The 9,993-nt window shown below is 37.0% G+C and overlaps 1 protein-coding gene across 2 annotated transcripts in view; it reads right to left on the reverse strand.

Annotated features, from left to right (window-relative positions):
* Ptprq (protein tyrosine phosphatase receptor type Q) overlaps positions 1-9,993 on the reverse strand; it is a 172,134-nt gene that overhangs the window by 92,920 nt on the left and 69,221 nt on the right. For both annotated transcript variants that reach the window (XM_050135561.1, XM_050135562.1), the window contains exons 24-25: positions 6,980-7,121; positions 3,974-4,243 (exon numbers count right to left, since the gene is read on the reverse strand). In XM_050135561.1, coding sequence (XP_049991518.1) covers positions 3,974-4,243; positions 6,980-7,121 — 412 coding nt within the window. The remainder of the gene's footprint in view (positions 1-3,973; positions 4,244-6,979; positions 7,122-9,993) is intronic.

A 9,993-nucleotide genomic window follows, 5' to 3' on the forward strand; every position in this document is an offset into this window, starting at 1 on the left:
GAGAGGAGAAGAGAAGAGAAGAGAAGAGAAGAGAAGAGAAGAGAAGAGAAGAGAAGAGAAGAGAAGAGAAGAGAAGAGAAGAGAAGAGAAGAGATCCCTGAAAAGAGCATATGTCAAGGTCAAACACCAGACTGTAGGAGTGTGAGCCAAATTTGATTTCTTCTTAGGACAGGAATAAGAGCACTGTCTGTGACTCGGGGCTAGCTGTACACCATGACTAATTTTCCACCATAAATTAGAAGCTTGCGGCAGCTATAAAACTGCTTCCATCTGAACAATGAGTTCCCGGCTCTTGCTACCGTCTCATCAACAAGCAATTCGTGTGCACCCTGATAAAAAATTAGAGACCGAACAAGGATTGTAATAATAAATATAATTATACACTAGACTCAAAACCTAATTTTAAAGATGAAAAATACTTCTGAAGCAGAAATTAATATTTCATCTGAATGATTCATCTTAATTATAAGAAATTTTATATTTGACTGAGAAAAAACAGGTCTACTTTTGTCTGATGAGAATGTGGAAATAATATACAGAAATGGAGAAAAAGCCCTGATAAAAATAGCTACCATAAAAAAACAAATCTTCTCTTACTTCTACAAACTTGTAAGTGCCTGAATGACAAATTTCTTCTGACTTGGAACTTTCGGCCAGGAATTTTAAATAAACAGAAACAAAACCACATGGTCACTCTAAGAGCAAAGAGTAGAATTAAGTGTATTAATATCCATACCATCTCATTTAAAAGAAAAAATGATGTGGTCATATATAAAATTCTGACTCCAGAAATCTAGAATGAGGCTATTTGGTTGTTCATTCTGATACAGAAGTCAGAAGAGCAAACTGTGTGGGTACACAAGAAGCCATCCAAAATGTCAACATCTAACTAAATCTTTATTTCTATCCCTCCAATACCCATCTAGGTAGACCTCCAAACCTGAATTGGGATCCCTTCAAACTCTTGAACAAATAATTGTGACAAAGATCTGGACTCTGAAGTCAGGTGGCTGCATATCTAATGTACCCTGAACTTTGGCTTTATCTTGACTTTATTAACTGAATTTCTGCTTTGTTCTCTTGACTGACTTCAACTTTTGAACAAGTATACTTAAACAAGTATACTTAAAATAATAACAAGCACTCTATCTCCTTTTTAGAAGTCTGAACTCACTTATTTTGAAGTTATTATCCTGTGTGGCCAGTTAATGACTTTTTTTTTATACCTTGTGCTCTCTGATAAAGACCACCTGTGTGGAACTGAAAATAGTTTCTTCTAGTAATGATCTGCTTTCCTCCCACTGATAACTTAGTTGTCACCTCTTGTTGGACCTGTATGAAACTATTCATCTGTCCTAGGACACACCTGTATGCTCTAGTCCGATACTTCAACAAGGCTACAGTGTTGGGAATGTCTGTGGTGTGCTTCAATGTACTGAGTCAGGCACTTTCCCAATTGAGGCTTTGATGAAACAAGATTGGATGATAGTTTGGGAATCGGGGCCATCAAACTTGGGATGCCATTGAAAGCTTTTTACTACAGATCCCACATTTGAACCGAACTTTACTAGTCTGCAGGAGGTGCTGCTTCGGTACTGTCTCCTAGGATGAATAGATGAAGTCTATTGTGCTGAATAAATAAAATTAGGCTGGAGACAGCCACTATCTGAGGAGGGATAGGGAAAGCATATAGGTAACAGGACTAGTGGAGAGACCAATTCTAACTGGTGATAAGTTCTGGGGTAGAGTTTCTACAGGAAGAGAATAAATGAAGCACTTGGAAAAGTGGGTTAATGACATGAGTTACCAACAAGGGTTACAGACACACCCTTGTGCCTTTCACTATCACCTCTATGTTTCAAATAGCCAAGTCTGTTCTTTAGATAACAGATCTAAGCTGGCAGAACATAGGAGATCTAAATAGTATACTAGAGTCAATTCAGCTCAAGTCCTTAAGTAGAAAGACAAGACTGAAGAGCAGGCTGGGTAACTGTGGGTGGTAAGACCTCTGCAGAGACACTGCAGGAAGCAGTAAAAGCCCAGTATAAAGAACTATTTGTTTTGCTGATTTGTTTTTTGGAATCTGACTGTGGCCATTGATCCTCATTCCTGCCGCTCCTGTATGTAAATATGTTTCTCCATAGGAAAACTGCTGAAGTTTCAACCCAAGAGTATCAAAGATGACAAAGCAGCCGCCACCTTCATGAAAGGGGAATTTAAAGCTGAACTGTTCCTCTTTTTCCCGACAGTATTCATCAGCTTGAATGTTGGGTACGTTTTCAGAGTTCAGGATCTTCCTGGGAGAAAGATCACAACATGGTTTGAAACCTACAAAGCAAATGCAATACAGCCATTCTAACCTACAAAGGAAGAATATTGTGAGCTCCGGGGAACATTGCATTAGAATGATGAATGGGAACTGAATGGATGCTGACCACGAAGAGGAAAGTAGGCCTTTCAAATTTCTAAAGTGTGTATCCTCAGGGACATAAATGTGAAGTTAAATTAGGTGATGTGACTTTCACCGGGGACGGGGACTCATAAGATAGTCAGCTGAAGAGGAAAGGCATGTGAAGTGGTCCAGAGTTATGGCTGTACCACGGATCTCATTAGGGCCGACAGCCAGGGAAGTGGTGTTATCAAGAGTGAGTCCAGGTTTTCTTAGGTAACCTGTAGAATGTGGGAGAAGGTAGAAAGAAGGAAACAACACAAAGAAACACCGCTGAGAAGTTGTGATGCTTCTTCTTATAGACTGGAGCTGAGTGACCTTTTTCTTTTACTCGGATGGTCTAAAAGGCAGTTCTGAGTGTTTAGAAAAGAAAAATGGATGCACAGGGCTCTGATACTGCAAGTCTTAGGACTCCACAGAAGCAACCAGAATGCCAAGAAAGCAATTATTAAGAAAATACAGTCTAAAAAGTTTGCATGTTAATTAGTTCATTTAAGTTAATGACAAAACACAGTCAATTCGTTAGAGGGTTTTATATTTGTATAACCATCTTTGTTTCCTCTTCTCAATCTCCCATCAAAGCAAAGAAGGTTAACTATGCACTCAGTTGGTACTCAGGGATCACATGTGTAGGCTAAGGAAGCACTTGTTGCCTTTTCGAACTAAACTTTAGTATCTTCATATAAGTGTGCTATTGTGACTGTGGAGGTGGCTGAGGGTACAAATCACCTATCATTCAAGTGTTAGGAGCAAAGTTTCGATCCCTAGATCCTACATAAATGCTGGCTGGGTGTGCAGCCTACCTCTAACGCCAGAGCTTGGAAGGAGGAGGAGATGTGGGATCCCTAGGGCAAGCAGGTTAGCCACAGTAGCCACATAGATAAGTTCTGCATTCAACTGAGAGATTCTGACTCAACTTAGAAGGTGGACATGGGTCAAAAAGACTCTCATGTTGGCTTCAGGTGTCCAGAACCAAACATAAACGTGCATGTATATGTCTGAATTCATACACACATCCCCAGACACATACAAAACACACATACACATTGGCAGGCATACCTCCTACATACACATACCACTAAAAACAAGTGTCATGTAAATACTATGATAAACGTATGATATTATTTATGAATAACTAAATGTTTCAGATTAGTGACCTACTTCATACTAGTTGCCATTAGATATATCAGGCTAGTTATCGGGTTAGTCCCATACTGATGAACTGCTCACATTAGTTACCTATTTTACACTACTTACCTGAAGCTTAGATACCTGTTTCAGGTTATCTGCCCATTTCATATAAACTATTGGTTTAAAACTAGTAAACTGTTTTATATTACTAATAGTCACCTGTTCCATGTTATTTATTACTCCATACTAGTTACTGCATTCAAGTTAGTCATGTACTCAGGGTCAGCTACCCATTTCATAATACTTCAGGTCATTAATGGCCTATTTCGGCTTAGTTAATTATTTTACACCCATTACCTGCTTCAGGTCAGTTGTGTGCTCCATACTAGTTACCTGTCTCGGGGAGTGTGCTGACATTACACGCGCTTTCTTTGCCTTCACCAGCTGATGTTGAGGCTCTTACTTCAAAGACGTATGATGTATTGGCAAGAAGTTTTGTAAAAGTATACATGTGATCTTGGGGAGAAAGTTTTGTAGAATTCCTTTCAACTGTTATCACATAGTGGATTATTATTCCGTTCGTTTTCCTGGGCAGATCCCACATCACTACCACTGACTGCCAGTTACGCGCCATACACTCTATATTCTGTACGACATCTGGAACTTAGGAGAAAAACATTCACTCCGAGTTAACATTTATACACACATAGTAAATTATTGAACTATGCAACCAAGACCTAAGATGAGGTTTCACAAAGATGAAATGAAAATTTAATACGTCAACTTTGCTAATATGTGTGCAATGAGTTCTTAACATAAATGGCTAATAGAAACTTTTGTCTCTGATCTTGCTAAAGCTCACAAGTTTGAGCTGTTAATGGAATGTTTTTCTAGGCCCAAGCAGCAAACACGTTCTCACATAGTCTCAGAAATGCATTGGCCTCAAGTCTGGGCAGTCACAGATGCCAACTTTCTTAGTCAGATTGGTGCAACCTTCTCAGTATTCTCACTGAACATTTTTGCAATACAAAATTGTCTACTATCACTGTTTCAGGTTAAACAGGGCTGGGAAGTTCATAAGAAAAGCAGAAACATTCTATTGGGGTTCTTTGGAAGAACGGGGACTATTTCAATATACAAATCTGGAGATATTGTTTAAAGGGTCTCAGGTTTTTCTGCTAGAACTTCTCTCAATTTATTCGATAATGGCTTCTTTTCTCTGGGGTCCATTCGATGCAGTGGACATGAACAAAGAGTAATACCCCATGTGTGAGAGTGATTATGGGTTAGACACACTGGCTATTTTCAGTGGACATATCCAATAATGTCCCTTAGTTTTAGTGTTTTAGCCTAACTTCAAATTTAGTTTTAGATAATTAACATAACTTCATTGTTATAGTAAAATAAGGATAGTGGAAGAAAATTATCATGTGGTTAATTCACAGATTACAAACTGTTCACAACAATAAAAAAGGGATGCTGCTATTATTAGAAACTTGATTTAAAGAAAGTTCAGGAAATCTGACTTCTTAATAATGGTTCTCTGGTCCTCAATGTGACCCTTATAAACCGTTCCTCTGTAGGATGAATACATCAATGCAGAAATATCTCTAAAATAAACAAATTAAACATTTTGGGAACATCTACTTAATTGACTCACTGAACTCTCAACAAATAATAAACAATTATTGTATAAAAAATGAGTTTGGTGGTAGTGATCCATACCTTTAATCCCAGGACTTGGGATACAGAGGCAGGTGGGATCTCTGAGTTTAAGGAAAATTTACTGTGTGTGTGTGTGTGTGTGTGTGTGTGTGTGTAAATTATCTATTATTTTTATAATCAGAGCATTATGCTTTGTGACATAACGTTGTTACTGAAAAATACTAGTTTATGAAGCAGTTTATGTAAGATGATCCTCAACCTTTATTTATTTTGTGAATACTATAAAATTTTTTTTTTTTTGATTTTCGAGACAGGGTTTCTAGTAGCTTTTGGTTCCTGTCCTGGAACTAGCTCTTCTAGACCAGGCTGGCCTTGAACTCACAGAGATCCTCCTGCCTCTACCTCCCAAGTGCTGGGATTAAAGGCGTGTGCCACCACTGCCAGGCTTCTACTAAATATTTTATAGGTTGAAAATCTTTAGATATTTTCCCTCAAGTTGATTCACACTTCCCCTAGTCATTTCCATCATTTCCAACAACAACAACAATAACAACAAAACAATGGTGGTTTTCCACTTGGGTTACTCACTAAGTTTGGAAGGCAAGTTACACTTACTCTGCCTGGATCGTGGCTTCTTCATGCAAAGGATGGGATACTTATGATAATATTTATGCTACATTTATTGCATGATAAACTTGCTAATAAGTAAGGTTTAATGGATATTTTCAAGTTTTGGACAACTCCTACACTGTATGTGGCTAATGTGCCTTTCTTTTCAGAGGAAAATGCAGAGCTCGAAGAAATCTGGAGACTTTGTCAAGGTTACACAAACAACAAGCCACGTTGCAGGAATTCTAATTCAGACACTGCACAGCTCCAACTCCAAATACTAGTGGTTTGATTTGTCTGTAGGCATGCTGGGAGAGAAGACCTCAAGAGTCTGTAAGTTCATGGGGGAAATTATTGATTTAACATCTTTAACCTCCAATCTTAATGAGGAGGTTCATTAATACAAGTACATTTAGAACTGTGATGATTGACTAGAAAAGGAATTTTCAGTCATCCATTAATCATTGTTAAAAAGAAAAGATGAAGAGGGGTGTCTTCAAATATATGACCTAGTTAGTAGGACAAAAGGGGGCATATTTAACCCACAATTAACTAATTCACAAATGAAAGCTATTTAATGCCTACACAGAGTCTAGATGTAGCCCATACCATTGTGCTACAGTAGTTTGGTTGCTGGGAAACGAGGCCAGTGGCCCTTTACAATACTCTGTTATTAGAGGACTGTATGACAAGTACAAGAGACAACACTGACTCCTTCCTCTCAAACCTTATAGCTTACCTTCTTGAAGAACAATCCTAGTCACAACTCATGAAAATCTGAACAGTTATGTTAGAAGTATTGGTTCAGTTACCTGTTCTTCCCAGCCCCACAGGTAATCCTAAGAATTGGGACATTTCACAGTCTAGAAGCCTGCCTTGTCGCCTCTTTGGAAAAAAAAGTAGCCCATTATTTTGTCTTTCTCGGTTATAGAGGAAAAGTTGTATATAAATATGCATGTATCAATACATATATATGATTTCAGAAATGACCCAGCCTAACTTTTAAGCCATGGAATTCATTTTGCCTTTGAGGGAATACTAAATGACATTTTATTAAACAGAGGGATGTGAGAGTCTTGATTAAATATGAGAGCAAACATTACAGAGGCAGAAACTGTGACTAACCGGACTCCCGAGTTGTGAATTTCACTACATTACTGAATTGATTGCCATTTCCGACTTTGGTAAATGCAGACACACTGATCGAGTAGGTCTTGACAGGCTCCAGCCCAAAGAGTTTGGCATCAGTTTGAAAACCTGAGATATTCTGAAAAGCAAAAGATGCTTAGTCACAAGGCATCTTCAAATATGTATTTGTCATCCCAGATATATTCAAATATAATGATATATTTCTCATATTTAACCTAGGATTTGATGAATATTAATAACTCAAACAATCATTAACATTCTGTCCTGTAGGGCATGCTAAGCTTATGATACAAGGATGAACTTTGTACCATTTTGGTCTTGAAGAATCTCATAATTTTTGTTTTTGAACTGTTTTTTTAGAATCATGCGTTTATGATAATTTCCTTTCAATTTGCTAAGTGAAAGTTTCTAATTTAAGTGCAGTTTACGGGCAGTGAGCAGTAGTCATGTCTTCCAAATTCACATTCACGTAATTGCTAATACCCAACATATCTGTGTCTGTTTACTGATCTACCAGGAACTGCATTATAGCCAGTGGAAGGAAAGCCATAGATAAAACAAAGTCTGTCTCCATGGAACTTAAGTTGGAGATTCCAAACAACTCCTAAAGTTATATTTTGACAACTTTCTTAGGAAAATACAGGGGAAAAAATTAAAAAGCCTTCATAGTTGACCAGGGAAGAATATGCTTTCTTATAGAAAACTTCCCCCAATAAAAAAAATTATTAGGAAATGTATCCTAATAAAAACATAAAGTCAAGCTGAAGCACTTTTATTACAGTCAAACACACATTCAGATGTATATCTCAAAATATAAACTATACTGCTTATTGCATATTTCCCTAGTGGAAATTTACCAACAACACCAATCTACTCAATTGTTTGGAGGGAGCACCAGGACATTTGTGTGGTGGCCAAGGGACAACTGGTGAGCGTCAGTTCTCTCCTCTTATCATGTGGTTTTGGGGAATGGGCTCAAGTGGTCAGACTTGGTGGTAAGAAACTTTCCTAGCTGATCCATTGTGCCATCCAGCGAGTATTAAGTCTTAAGGTACCTACATTGATAATAATGCTAGATCACATTTTAAAGTCATCTCCGCGAAAACTGGGTGTATTTAGGAATAGATAGGTGTATGCATATACACATATGCATGCAATAATAATTAATGAAAAAGAATTCATGACTTTATAAGAGGGCAGAAAGATATCTAGAAGGGCTTGCAAGAAGAAGGGACTGTTGTAATTATCGTCTCAAATTTCTTCTTTAAAAGAAAATAATCTCCGGGAAGACACTAACAGCTAGGGGGACTTGCTCTACTACCTCTTTCTTATTCCACACTTTCTATTTATAAACCATTCTGAGAGATGATCTGTGGGTTATACGAATTAATAAACAGAACATGGTCCCCACCAGCAAGAAAACTTTATATTAGCTATTAAAATCCACATAAAAATTAAGCACAATAAAAATCCATTTTGATTTTGGCTCAGTAGAACTAGTGACCAGGGAAATGAGTAAACTCGAGAGTTTAATCATTCACTGCAATAAATTAGCTTATTAGCTGTTGAATATATTCACACAGAAGTGAGTCTTTAAATTTTTTTCTATTAAATAAATGACTTCTTGCAGCATTTTAGAGTGACCCAAATTTCTCTGTAATGTCAACGTGTCAGCGTGCGCTGACGAGGAGCCAGTGACATCTGGAGTGGACCCAATGCTATGTTGCCTCAACAGAGTTACAGGTAATTGAAAACAGAAAAAGAATGAAACAACAGAAAAGAACAAAAAGGAACATAGAATGATCCTGGCAGGAAAAGCTGAAAAAGCCAGTAGCAATGACGGTCAGATATAAGGAAGACAACCAGCATGGTAAACTAAATATTTGCTGGTGGGCGTGACGTGAGAAGCGACATAAAGGAATTTGAAGAAAAATATAATCATTAAGAAGGATTGAAAATAGTGGCAAATAGAAGTAATCAAATGCAGTAGATCTTTAAAAAGAAAACTAATTGCTCTAAAATTATATACTTAACATTGTGTGGCATAAAATTGTATCTTTGCTACTAGTGAAATATTAATGGAAAATACATATTAGAAAAAAAGAATGTTTAAAAGATCCTGAAACCATATTCAGGTAACAGTATAACGTTCTTTTATGTTCAAAGCTACCATGACACTAGAGGGAATTTTTGTTCTTCTTTAATTTCTGTGCAATGAACGCTAATACATTTAGTATATTTCTGGAATTGTCCAAGGTGTTTTATATGGATTTGCCTATACAGTCTTCATTAACATAGGAAGCTTTTTAATTCTTATTTTACATTTGAAGAAAATAATTTTAAGAGGATAAGTAACTTCTATAACGCATCCCTGTAAATCTCAATGGAAAGATTTGAACCAGGTAATTTGATGTCAGAGCCTTTGCTTTATCATTCTGTTAAGAGTGTTTATATTAAAGGCCATAATTCTATGGAAATTAGGTCATATATATGCAAGCACATTCCGATGCATATACAAGGTAATCTTAAGAATGGGATTGTTCCAAAGAAACTATGTCTCTCCTGTGACTATTTTCTGTAGCCCATACAGGCAATCCAAAATTATGAGAAAACACTGAGATTAAACTTGGGATAGATAATACATAATGCAAATGCTACTCAGCCTATCAGATATTAAAGCAATATATTAATTTCCATGAAAGAAGACGTTGTTCATGATGATGATAACAAACAAACCTAACTGTTGCTCTTGATTTTCTACAATTGTCTTTGTAAGCTGCACATGCTAGAAAATGGATTTATCAGAGAAATAAATTGTAGTATTCACAACATTGAATGTTTACTCTGCATTCTGCATTCTTCTTGCAAATAAAAATATCCTAGGAGTTTTATTTGCCATTGGAATAGAGAGAGAGAGAGAGAGAGAGAGAGAGAGAGAGAGAGAGAGACAGAGAGAGACAGAGAGAGACAGAGAGAGAGACAGAGAGAGA

The sequence above is a fragment of the Alexandromys fortis genome, unplaced genomic scaffold, assembly GCF_014885135.2.
Source record: "Alexandromys fortis isolate MF-2015 unplaced genomic scaffold, M_Fortis_MF-2015_v1.1 scaffold_24, whole genome shotgun sequence".
Classification (NCBI taxonomy): Eukaryota; Metazoa; Chordata; class Mammalia; order Rodentia; family Cricetidae; genus Alexandromys; species Alexandromys fortis.